This window comes from Corvus hawaiiensis, chromosome 6, assembly GCF_020740725.1.
Source record: "Corvus hawaiiensis isolate bCorHaw1 chromosome 6, bCorHaw1.pri.cur, whole genome shotgun sequence".
Lineage (NCBI taxonomy): Eukaryota > Metazoa > Chordata > Aves > Passeriformes > Corvidae > Corvus > Corvus hawaiiensis.
The window spans coordinates 46,999,400-47,022,809 of NC_063218.1; the positions used below are offsets into that span (position 1 = coordinate 46,999,400).

Here is a 23,410-nt window from a genome sequence, read left to right on the forward strand (position 1 = left end):
TCTGACTATAGAGTATACTCTATAGAGAATACTCTAGAGTATTCTTCCTGCTTAAGGACCACAACTAACTTTACAGAAGTCATTCTGAAATACTTGCTAAATACCTGTCACTGTAAACAATGGCTTTATTTTCCCCTTTTCTGTTATTCAGTCAGATTCAAACACAAATCAGCACTGGAAAAAAACTGTGTCTACAGTATTATACCCCTGCAAAGAGCAAAGGAGAAGCGGGAAGAGAGCAGAAGCAGGCGCAATGATAACAGTGTTTGTGTAACTGTAGGCATAGACACAAAAAAATTCAGGCTTACCTTACACAGTTCACCTCAGATAGTATTTCACTGTCTAAAAAGCAATTTATTATTACATTCAAATATCATGGGGCAATGAACTTAGTAACCTGTGAAAGTGAGAACAGTCACTTGTGTGCTTTTGGTTTGTTTCTACTTGGCTTCATTCTATTTTATAATTCAATAACAAATTTCTGAACAAGCCTGATTTTCCTGTCAAATTCACAGTGGTTTTCTTGGTTTTTTTCTGGTTTGATGTACCATACCCTGACTGTATTTCTGCTAAGCTCACTGTTAGGATTGGTGGTTATTACCCCAAACTAAAACAACCATTTTCCTCTGAGAATCAATATAAAATTTCAAGCTGGCTTTGGAATATTTCCTTTATCTTGTTATAGATTTTTGTCTCCAGGTGAGCTTATTGCAGCTTTGTCTACCAAAAAGAAATTTGGTGGCATATTGCTGCTGGAAACCAGTATCAAATTTCAAAGTAACAGGTAACAACTTCAGGAGGTGAGGGAAAGAATCATTAGGGCAACTACAGGAACCCCCAAAATGATACAGAGTGTAAGAGAATACTGCAGAACATTTTTAACACAAAGATGGCAACCTGCATGTACAAACATGGATAGAGGAAAGAGGGAAAACTACACAAACCATTTTTGCATAAGAGTTCTAACAGGATAACTGTGCCATCTATCTGCATTTCTGTACAGGGCAGAGAAGTTACAGGTCTTACTCTAACTACAGTAGACCTTACAATAGTAGGTGTGCTACTATTTCATGTGCAGATTTATCACTTTTGCCATTTCTGTGTTGCTAATACATCCATATTTCTAAACAAGAATACTTGTGAATTTCTAATTTTTTGTGAGAATATATAATATAGAAGTATTTATTATCCAGAAAAGTCATACCTGCTACCAAGGATTGGCTCCCCAGAGGCTCCCAAAGCAGAATAGTCCATGCCATAGAAATTCAGTCCTAAAAGTATTTTATTCCTCCATTTTGAATCAGGATCCAGTACTTCAACACAAGCTCGTACCCAGGGAAGGGGGGAGTTTGGACCAGGTCTGTCAAGTCAGCAAAAATTAAACAGGTTGTCAGAAAAAGTACATGTTCATACTCATCCTTCTCTTTTTGACCAGTGTAATTGTAAAGAGCAAATTATGGGACACAAAAATCAGTGAGGATGAACCTACAATTCCATCAAGGTTAAATGCACATTCTTCAGTAGCTTGAAGCGCTGATACGCAAAACATGCTTGCCCCACTCTTGACTTTTTGATTCAATTCTAAGGTGAAGGGACATAAAACTCCTTCCTAGGGGTAAGAAAAAGTTTCCCCCTAGTACATTTTCACTGGGCCTTGCACAATGCCTACCCTATAATTCAAAACCCTGTATGACTTCAGTTACTTTCCAATACCATCCTCAATGTTTTTACTGCAAGATGGCAAAATACACTGGGACAAAATCCACCATTTACTTACAGAAGGAACCATAAAATTAGTAACTGGTAAGCAAGTTTCAGATTGTGTGACACTTATTTATGGGAAAAAACCTAAAAACTACCTAACAAAAATGTACGTAAAGAAAGAGAGTGTAGCATTAATACACAGAGTAATTAAATTGTCATGTATGTAACATCAGGATATTGCACTCATTCCATTCCTACCTCACTGGAGAGGAGAGCAGGCTTTCCCTCAAACACTAACATGACAGAAGGCATTCACTAGCATGGTAACAGGAGAAGTATATCCTAGTCTTACAAATATCAACATCTGCTACTCCCTAGTAATTACCTGCCTCAAAGCCTACATGATACCTGTGTCATTAAAACTCAACATGCTAATATAGCAGAGCAGTGTTGCTGGGAACTGTGCTCATATTTAAAGGCAAATCAAGTATCAACTGTTTAAAGCTAATTCGTTCCACAATGTTATTATCAGTAGATTATTAGCGTACCCATCCTGCAGAACTGTGCTAAATAACTCAAAGCAAAAGAACCTGGCCTGGAAAAGAGTAAGTACCAGGTTAACCTTTCAAAAGGATGCCTTTTCAGCTTGAGTACAAAGTCTTCCATAATATCCAAACCCCAGACATACATTGCTGTTAAAAATGTACTGAGTTAGCAGCTTGTTAAAAAATCATCTATTTTAATTACTAATCCAGGACTTTAGTATCTGATAAACTTACAATACACTATCCACTAAACTAGAAAAAAAAAAGATCTTGTACTGTAGATTTAACAGACTTAAGTAGGAATCAGCTCCTTCAATGATATTTCTGATGTCAGATGGAGTCTTACCGATGTGGTGCTGAATAGTCGTACGTCATGAGACTGAAGCTGTCTATTACTGAGGCCAACTGATCAAATTCTTTCTTTGTGAACATTCCTGGCTGGTTTGTCCTTTCAAAACAAAGCAAAACAGAAACAGGAAGAGATAAATTACTACAATAACCAGGCTTATTCTCTCCTTTGGGTTTCATACCATTTCATCACATAGGAAAAATCTTTCATTCTGAGGTGGCAAAAAAAAAAAAAAAAAAAAAAAAAAAAAAAAAAAATATATATATATATATATATTTTTTTTTTTTTTTTTTCACTGCCATTTTTGTAATAAACATCTAAGAAAAAAAAATAAATTCAATGCTATGTAGGTTGCCAGTGGGAAGAATCATACTTCCACAGCATACTTACCAAATAAGCTTTTCCAGCACGGCTACAATAGTTATTATAAGGGCTGTGGACTAATCAAATTGCCCTAGGTAGCAATCAGTTGAACTCTAAAAGCTTTTACGAAATCTTTAATTGCTTGGGCTGTTAAACTGGTTTTGCCACTTACAAAACTAAGTTCTCTGAGGTATACTTAAATAAATGGATGGGTGCAGCTTTAATAGAAAAATATACACCAAAGGTAATTTTTTTATTAACCTCCAAAAGAACAATTTCAGTTTATACTGTACTTAAGAAAGACTAAAGAAAGAAAATCTGTTTTCTTTAGACAAAAACAGATCCATTTCTTTCTTTGGGCAGGGGAGAGGAAAGAAGAAATCCATTCTATGACCTTCTCTAGACATAAGTCTAATTATGCCTTCAGCATATCTTGGTATGAAATATGGAACACCATTCTTACTTCCCTCTTTTTTTTGTTTACTCTTGATTTACAAAATATAGAACTGTATTAATATCTACCTTATCTTCATGGGTGAGGGGGTGTATATTTTGTTTGTTTTGGACTCAGAGAGGCTATTGACTTCCCTCAGTCATTCAAGATGGAAACAACTAATTCACACAAGTTGCCTGAAAACACTGAATCTGTTTCAAAGAGAATTTGTAATTTCAAAATAGCAGCACAAATAGCACAGCAGGCAACATAAGACAAACTTAATCACATTGCAAAGATGAGACTGAACTAAAACAGAGGCCAGAAGAACCCTGTCCTCAGCCAGAGGGTTCTGAAGCATGTTAACATGAGGCAAACAGGTACAAAAGCAGGATATTGTCCCAAATAATCTGGGACAGCAGTTTTTATAGGGGGACATTGCAAAAGAAGAGAAAAGGGAAAAAAAAGTAATTTAACAGCTACAAACTCGGAGGTGCATCTCTCCCATTTAAGAGGCAGACTTACAGGATTGTACAAGATTCCTCTAGAGAGCAGAGGAGAGAGACTGGAGAATCCAGACCTTCACAGTAATACCAGAAACTGCTACTTGATCTACAAATTGGAAGCCAACCATTGTCTAGGCAAGGTATGCTTTTAAAACCACTCACATTCCATCTTAAATGTAAAAACCAAAAAGGTGCTCAGTGACAGATGCAAGTAATAAACAGAAAAATTACATATTTTGACCTTTATCCCTTTTGGATCAGTGTGCAAATTCTACATCCAACAATATGTGCTGTGTGGATCACCAGAGCATAACAGTGTTCATTTATCCATTCAGAAGGACACTTAGTGTTCCACTGCATAAGGAAAGAGGTGAACAAAATGCAAGTTACAAAGTGGGGCAGATTAAATCACGTAACATGCCTGTCATGTTATAAGACAGCAAAGCATGAGTGAGATGTGCAAGAATGTAATCTGTATGAAGCATAGTGGTGTTGCAGTAGTCTCAGATTTTCAGAACCAGTGATACACTGGTCATAGGAAGGAGAAATTCCATTCCTTTCCTTCAAGGGTTGTAACAAATTAAAACAAATCCTCACTTCTGGAACCTACTGGTAGACCTCAGGTTTTTTATAGTTATCTGCTTGTCATGTACTGCAATTGCAAACTACAGTTGTTCTACAAGAATTAAAATAATAAATACATTTTTGAGACAATGTCATGGCAACTTGGATGTCTGTAGGCAAAGCAATTTCCCGATGCAAACTCCAGCAAAACACATTTTCAGTAAATTGATTGTGATTACTCCTGAAGGGAAAACCATAAAAAGTAATTATAATGTGTATTAGATATTAGGGCAAGTTGGATTGCTTTATAGATTAAGCCAGGTAGTAACTTTAATGAAATTTGCATGTGTAACTTAAGAAGAAACCCACAGGTTAAAACGGATATTGTCATAATTTTCTCCAAAGCAATTTTGTAACTCAACTATTTCTGTTACAAAGGAATGCCATCCGAGTGGCAATGGCATAAATTTCCAACTTGGAACAAAACCAGCAGCAATGAATATACTTTGTCCATTAATGTACAGTGTTAAAATGGCAGCACTCTTCAAAAAAACAAGCACCATTCACCATTTCAATAAGTACCACCAGTCAACTCTGCTCCAGTCAAGCACTTTGGGAAAATGTCCACTGGAACAAAACCAGGACTATTTGATTCATGTCTTTAGAATTGTTCCGAGTCAAGAAAACTGGCACTCAAGGATAAAACCTAAACATTTCAACAGCTACTATACTTAAAATTTGAGGTTTTCCAATCATTCCGATATTTATGTAAACTTAACTCAAAGGCAGGTATGTTCTACTGACTACTTTGTTGAGAAACTCAGCACAGAAAGTCAGGAGACTTGGCACAAGATATGCAAAGTCCATGAAAGGAATATTTTCGAAGTCTAAGTCAAAAACTTGTCATTCTTCTAAACTTTGAATACCGTTTCCAAAACAGTCAGTGAAGTGGCAGAAGCTTCATCACCATTTATTAGCTCTGTAAAATATATATAGAATCAAAGAATCATCAAATATGCTAAGTTGGAAGTGTTGCAGTGGGGATCCTGCAACACGCATATATCAAACCAGGAGTCCCGTGGAAAGGAAATATATACGGACAGACAGATATAGAATCAAAGAATCATCAAATATGCTAAGTTGGAAGGGACCCACAAGGATCATCAAGTTCAACTCCTGGCCCTGCACAAGACAGCCATGACAATCTTCCCATATACCTGAGAGCGTTGTCCAAACGGGTCTTGAACTCTGTCAGGCTGGTGCTGTGACCACTTCCCTGGCGGGCCTGTTCCAGTGCTCAGCCACCTTCTGGGTGAAAAACTTTTTCCTAAGGTCCAACCTAAACCTCCATAAAGACCATAAAAAGAGCCTGTATTTAGAGTTACCCTAGTTTGCTAAAACACTCAAGCCTAAGTCCTACTGGCTTTGTAGAGAATTTGGCATAACTTAACCAGTTTGCTGAATATTTTCAGTCTTCTAAACTGGGACAGACTCCGCTCTCACTTGGTCTTATTTTTTTAACATGGCTTGTTTCATTATAAAACTTTATGAAGAACATTAAGAGACACTGCAGAAGGAGAGGCAAGAGTAACAATTGAGTTTTCTCTGAAAATCTGCTCTTAAAACTTCCACTGGTCTTGAGCAAGCCTGGGCTCTTCTCAGCCCCTTCGCAAAACCAGACCCAAACTCTTCTCCTAAGATCCTGAAACTCTCCCAGAGCTGAGAGAAGGATGATGATGCAGGAGGGGTGGAGAAGGAATGAAGATGGAATGGAAAAAGGATGTCCTGGGTGGCACAGCTGGTGCCCCTGGCCCCAGCCCCGGAGCTCCAGCCCCCTGGGACTGTCCCATGCCAGGACTTGCTCCCTGGGGCAGCACTGTTCCACGGTGCAGGGGGAATGGGGAGGCCACATCAGCAATGCGCCTGGTGATACCGCCCTGACCCGATTGGAATGCAGGGCACCAGGATGGAACCAGTTACAGCTCATGGATATTCTCAAAGAGTTAAAATTCCCAGGCATTCCTGCTAGTATCAACTATTCCTATTCAGCATCCATGGGTGTTTTCAGTAACTTGGATTGAACAAAACACATTAATGTGAATTATAATCAACTGAAAAACTGAACTGTATAAATTGAATCTACAACCAAGCCTGCTCCTCGGCGCATCCCCGAATGAAACAAACATTTGGAAGATAGGGAAGGGAAAAGGAAGACTGATTTTTCTGGGATTGCTGAAAACCATTGACATACACTATTAACAAGAACCATTTTTTTTTTTTAATCTGAGATACTTGAGGGTTTTTTACTATTAAATAGGCCTTAAACTTGTTCAGGCAACTTCTCATAGTTACAGGTTTGGTTTGCACTATTATTGAGAAAGCACTGGGGTTTTTAGCTCCTTTCAAGGCAGCTTCAATGTGGCAGTGCAATATTATGTCTCAACCTATGCAACCAGGCACTATATTGTATTTTTATGTCTTCTTTACCCAACTTGCTTTCCCTGTTTCCATGAAAGAGCTTCTCTGGCATTGAAAAATACTCTGGTGAAAAGAAGATGCAAAGCCAGTAAGTGTTCAGACTTGAGTCATCACTCAACCTACTACTCTGATTGACAATTTAGGATCCAAAAATTTGTCTTACACTTCACGGTCTACTTTCAGTACAGGGTATGTGGTTTATCTGCCTGGCAAGCACATTTCAGGGAGGGAAATTACCTAAGCAAGACTATACCAATGCACAGTATGAAATGCATAAACAAATCTCCATAAAATGAGACATCAAATGTGTGACAGGTATAAGTTCTGTCACTTCAAGAGTGACTTGAAAATGCTCTGGCACTGGCAATGAGGATGATAAAAAATTCCACAGTAAACAGAAAATCAAATTGTATCCTCTATCTTATATCATTAATATTTTAAATTAACACTCTGTGGTGAATGTGTGTTACATATTATTGAAAAGGAAAAGAATCGCTCAAAGAAATGAAGCTTTATTTTTTCTTCTTTCTGGTTTGAAATGACTGTTAACCTGGAATGATATTTATCCCATATTTTTCAATTTTCTGTTTTCTAGAAAAATCTGTAGGATTATATTTCTAAAATACCAGCCAAATGTAAACACTTAAATTCCTTGGACCAACAAGCCTTTCTAATGGATACAGTATCTATTCTTTATAGTATTTTTAAGTATTTATTAAAATGTGTAAGAAATATGGACTTAGCCCTGTAAAAATACATTATCTGGAATTAATACAAAAACTGTCTTTCACTCCTGTTTAACATTTAAGGAATAAGGCACCATACAACAGCAATTCAGAGAGGTGGCTTTCTACAAAAGCAAGTAGAATTTATCAGTGCAGGGGAATGATTAACACTAAGGATAGAAAACAGGGCATGGGAGTGCTGGGTGTGCAGAAAGGGGGTGGAAGAATAAAAACACACTGCAGAGAGAAAATGAGAGTTTTACTTTCCAGTTCATTGCTTTTTTACCTAAAGTGGACATTTTTTATTCTGTGACATATTTTCCTCCTAAAAACCAGTGAAGAAGCTGCCTTACACAACATCCACGGAAATCCTTCTTGTAAAAAGCCTCAGGAATACAACATAATCTTTACAAGTTCTCCTCTTCAAGTAAGAGAGCAATGGCAACCTGACAGAACTCACAGAACAATGATTCCCCTGAGAGCATAGTCTTATTTGCACATATTCCTGAGAATTTGTCAACATTTCCCAATGGCACACTGCCACATGTATATAAAAAAAAACCCCTATTACTGGGACAACATCACAGACTCAGAAGAAACCACCTGTTTTCCTTGGTATTTCCATATACACAGCTTAGAATTCCACAGTCTCTTTATACTATTTTATCTTTACATGTCTAAAATAACTGCGGGGGTGTTTGTTTCACAGCCTAGAAGGTTTATTACCCAAATCTTTCAAATTACATACAGTCATATGTATCAAAATTCCCATTAATGCTTTACTGGTAAGTATTTCTGTAAGGTTTTGAGTTTGTAGTCTTTCATACTGAAAGATTGAAAAAAAAACTTCAACAATGCAAGCTGCTTTCATTTACTTTCAAATGAATCTACACTCTCGATTACTTCTTGTCTCACTACAATTACTCTCAAAATGAAATAAGGAGAAAAAAGGTCTTTTAACTGACTGCTCTTCCCTGTGAGTTCAAACTGCATTCTCGGCAGGTTACCTCACCTTCACCCTCCTTTATAAAACAGAATTTTCCTGTATCCTCACATCTTTGAATAGCCTTCATAATGGAAAACTGATTGATTTTCTGTTTCCACTATAATTCTATTTCAGAAGTCAGACTCTCAGTAATGACTTAACTTTCTTGTCATGTATAATTTTCTGTAAAGCAACTGTTTGCAGATCTTTCTTCACCACAAGATATTATTGGTTTTCATAGCTCGTTGCAGATAGGAGCATTACAGTATAATGCTACTGCATTTTATGAACACAGACCACTGAATTCAGCTAACACAAATGCTGAATAAAAATTCACTGTTTCTTCCTGCATGAAGTCTGTTCTATAGAAAATGGAAGAAAGAGCTACATGTCTACCCTGCTCATCACACAATTATAGGCATTGATAATGAAATAGTCAAATGTGTAAACAAGATCAATCTGAAACCATTTCCTTTTTCAGAAAAAATCCTCTTGACAGTTTTGTAACTACCCTTTCTCATTTTAGGTTTCCCAAAACTCTCAGAATGACAGCCACTGAAGTAATTTTCCACTATCAGTACTTAAGAGAACAATTCTACATGGATCCTGGTTTCCATGGATGTTTTGCGACTAGATTTTTCATTTACAATGCCCTCTTACAGCTGGGTCTTAGGGGGAAAAAAAAGATATGTTATCTGTCCAGCTGTGTATTTTCATGAAGTAACAGGGACCTGACTATTCAAATTCTATGCCTATGTCAATTTGGCTTGAAACTGGTCAAACGCCAAAGAAGCTTCAGCAGAGAGATGAAAAATGTAAGAGAGAAAGCTTACAGACACCTTGTTACCTCAGAAATCAGGCTAAAAAACAGAATTAAGGTCTGTCTACAACAGCATTTTATGAAGCAGTCAAGTCAACAACAGGACCTTGAAACAATACTGCTGTTCAAAATCATGAACAATAATTACAGATCTAATCCCTGCTGTCAAAAGAACATGACCATACTGAATGTTTAACCAACGAAAGAGAGATCCTCAGGTAGACAAAAACAGATTTACTACATAGTGGGGGGGTGAATTCCATGCAGTTGGATGGAGATTGTAAAAAGCACATGTAGTGGGTTGAACCTGAGTTGATGGACAGACTTTTAGACCAAACGCTTCTTGTAATTTACATATTTACATATTCACAGACAACAGATCAAGGTTTTGCAGAAACGCATGTTACTCAGGCATTTCAGAAAATGCACATGCTTACTGTAAATTCAAGTATCTTGACCAGCCTTCAAAATACTGATTTCTTTTTCTCTAATTCCTTCCTAAGAAAAAAATGTTGCAAGAGGTGAAGCATGATCCAAACACAGTATCTGATCTTGTGGCCTACAAACCCAGATCAATATGACAAATCAGGGATCGTACATTTCAAAACCAAAAATGTCCATTGAACTGCAGTGTTAAGGTCAGTCCATTTCAGGAGAAACAAACAAAACAAAATCCAATTTAGTATAAATTTCTCCTCCCAACTAACAGTCTCTGTACAAAAGTCTTATTCCTCTTAAAACAGAATGAAAAATCAAACTAAAAGGTACTTCCATAAAACGAGTGCAATCACCTCTTGTCACATACACTCTTCCAGTCATGGTTTTTTGTCTGGTTCTACTCAGAGAACACTCTCCCAATTTCACACACTAAAGTGCTGGAACTGATGAACACAGAGACAAAAGCAAGAGGTTCCTTCCTTTCTCAACTAAAGCCCATCTTCTTAACATCTCCAAATCCCATTGTGCTTACATAACACAAAAGAATACCTTATTGTTAATATGTCAGAGAATCATCATCCCAAGAGATACAAATTATAAAAGAATGAGCAAATGAAAAAGGAGATTGGAACAGTCTGAATATTCCAAGATAACTGCTTTAGCAAACCTGGGCTGGACGTTAGGGAGAACTTTCTAAAGCTGTAGGTAGTCTGGGAGCACACTTCTGACATCCATTAATTTGTAGATTTTAAGGGCTTGTTAGATAAACTTCTGCTAAAAGTAATGTAGTTATAGGATTTTTTGACTTTTTTTTTTATTTTCACCTTCCAGTACTATGCTATTCTGAATAGTAGCTTAAATTCAGAAGTAAAAACCTGCAACCCCACTTGTGCACTGTCTTTGGTGCACTTATTTCATGATAGGAATGGTGACACTCAGATGCCTTCAGAGCATAAGGGCTATCTGTCCCTTGTCCACAGAAAAGATCACAATTTAAAATAAACAAACACCTCTGCTGAAAAACACAAGCCACATTACTGACTGTTTTCAAATTTTCTCAATAGCAAAAATCTCTTTACCAAATTCTCATGTAGGAAAGATTAAGATAGGTATTTTAAAACCAACAAAACCTAGACAGCTTGACAAGCAAGAAAATTGTAACTGAGAGCTACAGATTCACAACACTAAAGCCCTGGGAGTGGTTCCTTCATACACTCCAAGTGCTTCATATCACTAGGGGACTGTGAATTATAACAGACTGACAAGTGAAAACTTGCTATATTTTTATCAGGAAGCAGAATGGTATATCTGTACCTAATGAATTTTTAGCAGAACATTAGGGGCTGGCACTCTTCTTTAATACACATATCCCATCCCAGCTGTTGCCTTTGCAGTCCTTGCTCTCTAAAGAGGGAGAAGCACGAGATCTGTTCTTGCCATGGAGTAGCCTACACAGTTTTCATGAAGCCAAACTAATTACCTGTGGCCCATCTGGTTTAAACCAGTAACAGAAGTCAAGAAGGGGAAACATGCCAACCAATATATGTCCTGAAAAGAAAGCATGAAATCTCAGCAGACGGCTAGGGACAACTCAGCCTGAAAACTGCTCTGTCCTCAGAGCTGAGGCATGATGGCAGACCAGCCACTCACAAATTCTTAAGTTACTTGAAAAATACCTTGTATCTGAAACTCTTAAGTCAACATAAGAAATACACGTTTCTTATGTGCATGACAAAACCAGACAATATGACTACCAAAGAAGAAAAAATTCATTTTGATACTTATTGTATTTACAAGTTCCATTTTTGGGAAGGTCAACTGTTCTCCTTTAATGCTGTTTCTGTTATGTTGCTTCAGCCTCTTCATAGGAGCCATTTAAGAAGGACTATGCACAAATGAACATCCACTGTGTCACCATTTGCTTCTCCTAATTTCCAAACTATTTCAGTGCCTTTCATGCCAGGGCTTAGTGCCCAGGCAAGCCATGCTCCAATAGCAGAACATCATGCAAAACAAACTTGTACTCCGGAGCATACGAGCCTAATTTAAAAACTCTAACACACCAAATGTAGCCTTAATTCCTCCTTGCATAAAATGCTCACCATTTTTCTTCTCTTTGTTTTTGGAAAGTTTTCCAACTTAATACTGAAACTTATGCTCTACACCAGTTGGCTCAGAATTGGCAGAGCTACAAATGATAGATATGTGGAGGATTACATTGATACAAGTCAAATCCTTCTCTTTGACTGCTGTTAGCTAACCTGCACATAATTTTAATGATCCTCCCTAGTGGGAATTCAAAATGCGTACACTTGCTTCAGAATGTGTCAGTACAGTCAGACCTTTGTTGCATTGATTTTATACAGTAAGGTATAGTCTTTAAAAGAGCCAATTCTAAAAATAAATTTGTTCCTCTTGAGTCCTTTCTGAATCTATGCAAAATGCATGGAACCTCTCATGGCTGCAGGCAGAGCTATGCGGTACTTACCTGGCAGCCCACCAAACAGCAGCAAAACCAGGGAAGTCACCAGCAAGGGAAACAGATGTAGTTTAGAGTCATTAACAAGCATCCAGATTTACTTTAGCTAACACAATTCACTTCAAAAAGAGATGTGACTGACAGACCTATACTTTGGGCCTTTATACAGGGAAAAAACATGAGCCCAGTAGCCTGACTCTGAGTATGATTTAATAGTATTACTGTAATTTGAAGACATTATTAAACTTTCTCCAGTAACTGCTACTCAGAAGTAGTCAGTAATAATTTCCTACTGAGTTTTCTGTTCCCTTCAGTATAAACTGATATATCAAGCTATATCTTGTGATCCAAATCAAACATATTATACAAGTTCTCTAACATGCAATAAAAATGATTATGCCAGTCAGTTAGCCTAGACAGCCTTCTTAAGAGTCATTTCTATGTTTTCTTGAGTGCTGAATTTTATGCACAGGGCCCAATTACAAATTACTTTCCATGTTCCTGACAGTCCCTTTTCTTTTAGGATACTCACAGGGAGATTGACAATTATGGAAACAATGGGGGACAAAGTGTTATTACCAACTAGGCACAACAAATATGAAACTGTACATAGGTAGCTTTCAGATTTTCACTCCCAAGTCCCATTTTCTGTATATTGATTGTCCAAAGAGATTGTCTTCCAGCATCAAATATCCTTATCAGCAACAGTGAGCATGCAGAGCATATTTGGTATATACTTACTAACTCTACAGTAAATAAACACTTATCATTTTCAAAATGCTTTTCTGTGACCTCATTTGTCAAATTGGAAGGAAAAGCAAGAAAGATTATACATGTGGAAAGCCCAGAAAAATTCAGCAACAGTATTAGTGATTCCAACAAAATAAGATTATTATGAGCAAGTTTCTCATGAATATTTTAATGCTTCATAATTTTAGGTGTATATATCTGTAAAGCAGAATCCTACTTAATAAACAGTTGTCTACAAAGTCGGTTTCCTAATATACCATTATTTGACATAATCTGATAATTGGAAACTTCATCTGAAACAAGCAATAGGTTTCCTGCTGGTTTGATCCCTGTTATTATTTACTTACCAAAATTTTGAGGCTCTACGTTCTGCCCTACATAGTCCTGCCTGAGAATGATGCTAAAAGTAAGTGACGGTTTCCATTTCACTCCAAAACAGACACATGTTAGAAGCCACGTATAATTTCATTGAATTTATTTACCATACATTATCATAAAAATTACCCTGCTGTTTACTTGCATATTCTACATCAGAATTTCTACTTGCTACAAATATTTCTAAGAAAAACTGTGTGTATATATACACTGGAATAGTAAACTAACAAACATATCATTCTGTATACACAAAGTTATGGCAAGGCAATTGAATCTGCAGCAACTTCTAAAGATGATAGATTACTGATATTAAAAAAAAAATATAATTACAAGTATCTGTTCATAATCAATTTCTAAAAGACCAAAACACCTATTTCCATTATCACATTTACAAAACACTGGTCAATTGTGGCATCCATTAGGCTGAGCAAGTGTGAGGTCAATGAGCAGTTATTCATTGTGTACTCTTCCTACTTTTCAGTCAAATATGGATGTATATTTACACAAAAGGCAGAAAAGAGCACGACAGCACAAAGTAAGAGGAGGGACGAGATGTCAACCCTCCTGCCAGTCTTTCTCAAGAGGCAGAGTAGCAAAACTAAGCTGATATTGACTGCTACTGGATAGCAGTAATGAAGATTGCATAGATTCTGGTAATTTTCATTGCACAGCAGCTCTAGAAAGAAAAAGCTGAAGATAATTAGGACAGTACTTCACATCCACAATGTTTTTGCAGCAAGAATAAAGAATGAACTGAGTAGCTAAAATGTTAATTTTGAAGAAGTGGCAGTTTAGTGGTGGAAAATACTGACAATACATACCTAGAGAAGTTTTAAGTAACAGGAAGAGAAGCTGTATATTTTTTTTCCCTCACATATGCAAATATGAAATCCAAAGCTAGGGATTGCTTGCTGTATTTTGATGGGACAAGAACATACATTATGTTCAAATACTTGAAGAAAGTGGTTTGGGTTCCTGCAGCTTAAAATGAAAGCAGCTGCACTACAGCTGTGCATCTCAAGAAGTCAATAAAGACAGACAAATTTTTCTAGAAGCTGTGAGGTTAAGTGTGCCTTTTATCAGGGAGAAACATGTTTGGTTTTAATTTAAATACTGCTTTGATATATGCTATCTGAAACTAGCCAGGAGATAACAAATTACTCTAGCTAAACTGTATGCAATTTACCAATAGTAGCACTTCTTGAGAATGTCAGGAGGACAGCGATAGCTCCAATGGTTTGTTTACAATGTGTTTCACTCTTAGCATTAATCCCAACCACCATGTCCCACAAGGTTAAATGAAACCATCCTTCTCACTGACCTCTGCTTTGTGCTGGCAGGCATGCTATTAAAACACAGCAAAGAACGGCAGCTATTTTGCATACATTTACTCAAATCAAGGATCAAGGCTTAACACATCTAGTTATTATTATGCTAGACTTGATAAAATTGCTGAAGTATAAAGCTACTTTGTGCTACCTGAGGCTTCTTACACGACTGAAACAATCTTTCTCTAACACTGTCTTCCGTGCATTTTAATTATGAGGGATACATACAAAGCTCCAAAGTTTTAGAGATTTTTCAGCAGATTTTTGATATTTTTTCTCAGAAATGCAGCAGTAGCTACATCTGTAATTCTAAAACTCTTAATAGTGACAAAATAAAGGGGACATGACAGAGGAGATGCAACTGCTGCAACAGGCAGGAACTTGTCACCATCGCCCCCTATCCCTTAAGTCACACGTTCAGTCAGGTGGAAAGATGACAGGGAGTCTTCTGTGTCATGTGCCCTGTTTGCCTAACAGGCCTCTCCCAGGGAAAGTAGGGTGCGATTCCTGTAATCTGTTTCTCTCTTGGACTCCTGGATACTCCTCAACCTAGTCACCTCCTCGTGGAGTTCCATGAGGTCTTTCCAGTCCAGGAAACTCCCTGGGCAGCATGCTAGAGTGCTCCACCACAGATCATGCTGACAGTGCAGCCTCTCACCTCAGCATCTGAGTTTACTTATTTACTTCACAGTTTACTTTCTCTCATTTATGGATTCTGCACAACATCAAGAGATAAAGAATCATCTGTTATTCAAGGAGCGGCTACTGCCTTGTAGCCTGAAGACTGGTGTGTTAAAAGGATATCCATCACACAGGACAAATTGCCTGGTGTATATCCTAACCATCAAAACGTTAATAAAGAGTAGAGTATCATATTATGAAATGACACAGCCAATGCCATTTTTATTTCTACTTTGTCCAAAGAATTATACTTCAGGGGACAATAAAAGTCCAAGGAAAGTGACCACTAGCAGCCTAAATACAGAGTTATTTAATGCTCTGTTTAACAAAACTAACAGCTTTTAACGAGTGTATACTGAGACTTAACATATTTATATCATATGTCTAAAGCCTGTAATAAACTACAAATGCCAGGAAGGCAATGGTTGTGCAACCACAGATAGATTGAGAACCCCTGTGAAGACAACATCATACCTACAGCTTCCAAGAACTTTTTGTCTTTGCTCTTTCTCAGGGCAGCAAGAAACAGGAACATTACTGGTGCTCCTTTCCATGATAGCTTATGCAAATAAACTTAATTTTCTCTACTTGTTGCTTTATTTAGAGTAACTGGGACATACAATGGATAAAATGGTTGCTGAACCTGGACAAAACATGCGATAATCTAGTCAGATGAAATTCAATTTACTTGCAGATAGAAAAGAGTTACTATACAAAGTCTCATTTTTTGCTTTGAAAATGTATCCCCCATATTATAAAGCATTTAAGTACAGAGAAACAAAATAACCAACCCAATGCCTATGATTTAAGAGAACAGGTGCAACCAAATTTCAAAATCCATCTGCCATATTTATTCTTTTCCCCCTAACATAGCTATGCACGTGCATATTTAGGCATAGAGATAGTTCACTCCAGCACAGCTATCCTTTTTGGAAAGAGGCTTGTGAAATCAGTATAAAAACATCCACATAGCTTTCCCTAGTGTAATTTCTGCAGCACAATAAAACACTGAAGTGCATATATTTAAGGCAGGAATTTAATCAAGCCTGGGATTAGTAGGACCAATGGAGTTACTCACCATCAGCAATGGACAGAATATGCCTGGCTACCCACTGACCTTTTAGAAATGGTACTCACAGTTTACATATGCATCAATGTCTATGCATGTCAAAAGCAGTAAAATTCTAACTTTTTGAGACAATCTGTTGGAAGACAGGGTGGAAGTCTCCAACAAACCACCTGCTCTAGCAACCACTGCAATCCTTGCACGTCTCTTCAGACATCTGCAACTGCAAGACTCCAATCACAAGGGAGAATTACACACACACTTTGTAAAGAATAGCTTTGACTCCTGCTGTTCCTCTCTCTTGTAAATCACTTATATTTGCAGGAAAATCATGCAATTTCTGGACATCAGGTGGATGAAAACACTATTTCAATCTCTGTTTTCCACCATGGGAGCTCTACATGCATTCTCTGTGACAGTAAAGCTTTCTAGAGAGATTCCTGCCTCCTAATCAGCATCCAAACACATTCCCAACCCTTGATTACTCTTGATTATGCCAGCACAACTGCCTCTGGTTAATGTAGTGAAAAGCTATAAAATGTCTGAATTAAAAAACAATACAAAACAAAGAGAGTGAAGTTTTCTTTTAGTCCAAAACATTTTACAAGCAAGCCAAAATCCAAAGGCGCCACTGGAACCTTTAGTTACCAAATCAAGGTTTAGTAGAGGATCAGTCTCACTTAGTTTTTGTTGCAAAAGTTGAACTTGCGAAGTTAAACAGATGACCCAACATGCTTTCTTCCTGCATCCCACACTCGATGTCATGTGCAGTGCTGCATTTTCCAGACAGATTTTCCCTCAGCAAACTAGTATTTTTAGCTCTTAAGCGTCTCCTTTCAGATAGCATTTGCTGACAGACCACTTTGATCTTAATGCATATCAAAAGAGTCTAAATTACAAATTCCTAAATAAACTGCTTACATTTGACTATTCTCTCTTTAAATTTTAATCAGGGTAAAACACAGAAGGGACAGTGTTTCAACTCCTAGCCTTTTTTCCATGCCTTTTGCTGTATTTTTGATTAACAATCTACAGTGATTCCAAAAACTTAAGAATGTAAGATGCGTTAAAGCACACTTTCAACCACGCATAAGTGTTAAAACCCAAAGTGAATTTCAAGACACAAGATATTTAATACACAGTAGGAGGCACTTTTCAGTTCAAGCCTGGCATCCTATAGATCAAATATTTTCAAGTACAACTGCTATCCAAAAAGTCAAGTAAGGTAGAAAGTTTCAGGATTCTGATTATTGATATCATTGAATCCAATGTATTTCTAAGTTTTAAAGTATGCATTGACATTGTGGATATTTTAAAATGTTTCTGTAAGTTATGAATGTATTTGCAACAACCCGTTTACTCAAAAACTTAAAGTGTTTTCTCTAGTTAATGCAATAAGAATACATACATGGAAGACACAGACAGGTGGCTTATGTAAGATTACTGATTGAAAAGAACATGACTCATGAATTCTCTGGGGCAATGAAGTTTTACGGATATATCCCAAAAACTTTAGGAAAGCATAAAGATATATATAATTGGTTTAGAGGAGTGAGACTTTGAGATTTTTATATAAACTACAGTTGTTATTTCTCACAGCTCCTCTACAAACAGGCCACTTAGGGACAGGCATGTAAAACTTATTTCAGGTTAAAAACTGCACTTTAGATAGGCATCTCTTCCCAGCTCCAATAGGGCATCCCTAAATCCCAGATCAGAAAAGTTTCAGAACTGTGACCTCACTATTGTGTCAATATGCAGGACAGCAGGAGGCAGCAGTGACAACACAAGATCCAAACCTCAGTGTGGTGTTCAAGAAACAGCCCTGATCGATAGTTACCTTAAAAATGCAAATTCTCATCCAGGCAAAACATGTTTAAGAATCCAGAGGTTTTAAAGCGGCTCCAACTCATGTTTAGGGATTTAGAAAAAATAGACTGTAGAGTCCCATGTGACTTACAGAAACAAAACAGATTTAGGTCCCTCTGGCTGGCCTTGGTAACATCAGTAGGTATCACAAGGAACAGGAATGCTGAGGTTTGCACTATTCTCCACTTTCTCCCTACCACCAAAAGTGCAAATGGACTTCAAATGCGAACCCTGTTTATAGCAACCACTCAAATTCTACCAGAGCATGCATTAGCATTTTAAAAAGCACCTGTGCGATGCAGTGACTGATAAGGCATTTTAGAAATATGTTTTAAAATGTTCTCCTTTGCTTTACCTGTAATAGACTAAAATTAATAGCAACAGAAAATTACTTTTAAAAGTAACTATCAGTTGGGATGAAATGTAGGACATAAGAGGGCAGCATGAAAGATTGGAATAAATGACAGAGAGGAGATAAGACATAATAACTTCTCATTATTTTTGATTTAACCAAATCAGAAGAAACTCAAAGTACTTGTTAACACTGCTGAAAATTCATGTGATGCAAAGGCCCACAATTTCCCAGAGAAATCTGCAAGAAATTAGAGGAATAATGATCCAGAACCAAGGTAAAAGCAAAGGTGCTTGAGGAATAGGAAGGAATCTCCTCAAAATGCAGCTAGGCCTTCAGTCCTTTAAGTAAAGGGCTCTGCACAGCTATTATTTTACAAAACTCTCTACTTTACCAATTTACATGGAATTCATTGGGATTTTTTGCCACAGTCTTCAACACATTGTTTCTCTCTCTCCGCCTATCAAAATTTGATGGCCAGCCCCACACAGAAGCAAAGTGAGTTTTGCATTAAACTAGCTACTTCTTATAAGGATATAAATCAGTTACAGCATGCAACAGAGGAAAATATAAAGAGACAATAAATATCCTCAAGTACATAGTTTTACAAAAAATAAACTGAAATCAGATTTCAGGCAGCTATTGAAGAACAAAATTAGGTAGATATTGTTCCAGGCTTACAGTCTTAAGGTGGTAAGAAGTATGTATATTCTGGAATTGGTTTGGATGGGGTTACATTACCAACCTACAGAAGAGGTGACACCACCGTTATGAGGCAGATGCTAACTGATCTCAGCACACAGACACCCTTTTAGTCACCTACTACAGGATCCCTGAATCTTTTCAGCCAGATGCATTTAAGTCTGCACAGATAGCTGTAGGCAGAAATGCTTTATTTCCACTCACATGCTATAGGACCTCCTCATAAAACTCAACAAAAACTTGAGGTCATTGCAGAGGAAAGTCCAGACACAGAACCAACATTTACCAGACTGCTCAGGCATTCAATTTTCTTAGCCTTTTTGGCACTTTGAAAATGAATGTACACTGAAAGATGTGACAGCCTACAAGAAATTTAGGAGGCTGTACAACGCTATCCTGAAACTGTGCTGTTAAACTGTCATAATCTGTATTGGCTGTGAGCCTATCCATACTGCGATACAGCCCAAGGTGAGAAAAATAAGAAACTGTCATACTTTTCTTTAGCTGTCTACTGACTCTCATTTGAAAAAGTACCTAACTGTTGAGCTTTTGATGGGATACTCTTCCTTCTCGGACCAGGGTAAAAGAGCAGAGGAGGCTGCTGTTCTGCTAAGTTCTTTATTTCATAGTCTCATAGCTTTCTTGAAGGCAGAGCTCAAGGGGGTTACATGATAAAGCCAAGCAGCAACAGCAAACAGCAGGCAGAAAACAGCTTCTTCTTCTAATTCTAGTTTCTTCTAATTATTTTTTCTTACAGAAGTGTGGATTATATTTGTTAATTGACCAATAAGACTAACACAATATTCTAGTTTTCCTTTTCTTAACCTATCCTGGTCTAATTCTAACAGTCGTAAGTCTTACACAAGTATTACATAAGTATTACACAGATTTGTGTATACAGTTTCTATCAGCTCTTATTGTTTATGTGAACACTCTAAAAAATGTGAACAGTATAGTTCTAGCTATATTTTGTCTATAGTAAAAAATTCTGTGAAAAGGTAACACTGCTGCAGTAAGAACTGTGTTTTAAGGTCTCTGATGCAGCTTTTTAATGTTTAAGGCACTTAGCATATATACCTACTAAAAGTTAAAAATCTATATTTCTATTTCACTTTGGTGTGACTTCATGTATCTCAGCTTATCCAAAGGTTTTAATTCAACCCCTGTGCTTTGGCTTTCCTCTGGGCCTGAGTCCAGAGAAGCTTTCACTCCAACACCTAACAGTGCTTCTCTGTTTGACTTACATTACTGAATTTTCATATGCAGGCATAAGGTTGCTGAACAGCTTAAAGGAAAAAAGGAAACTTGGGGGGGGGGGAAAAATAATCTTGCATTGTCAACTATGCAATTGGCAGCCAACTGTGCACTTGCAGCCAGGAAAGCCACCCACATCGTGGGCTGCAGCAAGGGAAGTGTGGCCAGCAGGTCAAGGGAGGGGATTCTGCCCCTCCACTCTGCTCTCATGACACCCCACCTGGAGTGTGGGGGAGAACAAGGTCCAGCATTCCTTGTTGCTCCTCTATCACATCAAAAATTAAGAGGTATATCTGAATGCACATAGTTACCAAGACAATTCAGCACAACATGCATGGAGAAAGGACTACCAATCAAACTCAAATAATTTCTTATTCTTTTCAACTGCACAGCTTTAAACAAAGCTTTGAACTTACTGTTTATCAGACAAGAAAGCCTTTCTCATCTGGAACCTGCCCTCTAAATAGGAATACTCACCCTGCTGCAACTGCAGGAGGGATGACCAGTATGAGTTTAAGTTGTGCTTCATGCAGAGCTTCAGAAAGGTGAGTGAGCAAGTGAATCAACTCCCTGAAATATAAATATACTGTTAGAGGGAAAGGCAGGAAAACTGCTGCTATATATTGACAAGAACTAGTAACAGTAGTAATAATTTAAAAGATGCAGCTGGCAAGAGAGACAAACACAATTTGCTGCAAATGATCCTAGCAGAAAACAACAATTAGGAATTCTTCTTTAAGGATTATGAACACTGCACTGCTCGGGACAGTCTTAGTTTTATTGGAACTTGTGATCACCTTGGGGTTTAAGTTTTTCTTAGTTTTATTTTAATCTAACTATGCATTGTTAGCACATAAAACAAGCCAGTATATCTTATCAGAGCAGGTCACCTCTTGAGGTCATTTTTGGTGAAAAGAATTAGATCAATAGAAGAACCAAAAGCTGTTCTGAAGAGGCAGCTGCTCAAGAGATTAAAGTTGTCACAGTGTTGCTACACACAAGAATTTGTGAAGATGATTTCACAGCAAAACATGCAATCTTCAAGGGATAGTTCTGAGGCCTGTGTTTAGAAACATTTTTTCTGCTGTTTTTTTCCCTGTATAAATAATCCTTTTGTTTCTCAATACCTACAAAATACATGTTTGACAATGTCATATCTGGAAATAGCATCTCTGTATGCATCATTTAAATAAAGACTTCCACAAAAGCTGATTTTCATATCCATATTCTAGGTATTTCAATAGGAAAATAAACTTAAAAATTCTTATGCAAACTCTTTTTAGCACTCCTGACTGGAAGGGCGATGTTAACAGAAAACCCTTCAGTCTGCAGAACCAAAGTTTAATGTCATCTTAAGAGGAATTCAATATTACCTTAAATTTGCACTACAAACATGGCCCTTCTGAGTGCCTTTCTTAAGTCATTTGATTTTTCAGAACAAAGTTAACTTTCCTATTTTTCAGCTGGCCAGGAGGATCCACAAACACAGTCAGATGATATTAGTACAGAACTCTAGATCTGTTTAGGACTACGCTTCAACCAGAACCAAATGAAAAGCAACTTTACCACCCATTCCAGGAGGCTAAAAGTGCTTAAGCAGGAAAGGCAGAATAGACAAAAGCCATCATCCAAGCTGTTTGCTCCACTTAAACAGGATTAGACCTGAACTCTCAGAAACAACACCTTGCTACTGTCATGCCTTTCAAGGCAGCATAATCCTAGAGATGTTCTTCTGAAAATATTGCTCTTCCAATATGATTATCCATCACAGTGCTTATGCTTGATTTGCACAATGTAGACACTATCCGAAGGTAACCAAGTGTTTTCATTTCCCCTGAAATGGTTCGCTGCCTGATGAAAACTTCCTAGGGCCTACAAAAGCCATTACTCTCAAAATCCTGGCAAACAAACAAAGCACGTTTTATCACTTTCCCAATACCAGCAATATTTTGGGCTTACAATTTGAGAGCTGGCTGTGCTGAACAGCCCTTAACAATGAACTATCACACTGTCACCTATATTTCTCTTCTGGAGGAAGACATGGGATTACAGGAATCAGCTTTTGGTCTGTCTGTGGCATGTACTTCTACCATTCCCACTCTGGGAAACCAACAGCTTTCCCTCCTGTTACTTTACCACATGCATTCCACATTAGGAGTGTCACTATTCAGAAAAAACAATTATAGCATAGAAGAATCCTTTTCCATAGGAACACATTAAAAAATTACAACACTAATCTAAACAGGCATTTATTGACATAAATATACACATCTATCACAACTCCCACATGACATAATCTTATCAAAAACTATCATCAGTATTAAAACTAGGTAAGCAAGCTTTCCCACTGATTTGTATCTCATGGCTTAGTGACCTTTTTAACTAAATATGCCCAAACTACAGCATAACTCAACCTTTATTAGATGTCAGAGATGCTACATATAAGAGAAATTTGACCGAAGAATCAATTAGTCAATTGAGATTATTCTACAGTGCTCAACAGCAGGGATCTCTCTTCTCTGCCTAGCTGCCTTTGCTACTGTAGCTTTGAGAACTCTGCACCATGCAAAACATTTGCTGACTTTAACTATTCAGAAGATGAGGGGATAAAAAGAAGGGCAGCATCGTACAAAAGAACCTATCA

General features: G+C 37.4%; 1 protein-coding gene across 6 annotated transcripts in view; it reads right to left on the bottom strand.

Moving 5' to 3' along the window:
* CHID1 (chitinase domain containing 1) overlaps positions 1–23,410 on the bottom strand; it is a 106,822-nt gene that overhangs the window by 65,525 nt on the left and 17,887 nt on the right. For 5 of the 6 annotated variants that reach the window (XM_048307650.1, XM_048307648.1, XM_048307649.1 and 2 more), the window contains exons 8-10: positions 21,244–21,336; positions 2,596–2,697; positions 1,205–1,360 (exon numbers count right to left, since the gene is read on the bottom strand). In XM_048307650.1, the coding sequence (XP_048163607.1) occupies positions 1,205–1,360; positions 2,596–2,697; positions 21,244–21,336 (351 nt within the window). The remainder of the gene's footprint in view (positions 1–1,204; positions 1,361–2,595; positions 2,698–21,243; positions 21,337–23,410) is intronic. The other variant, XM_048307651.1, reaches the window with a different exon arrangement.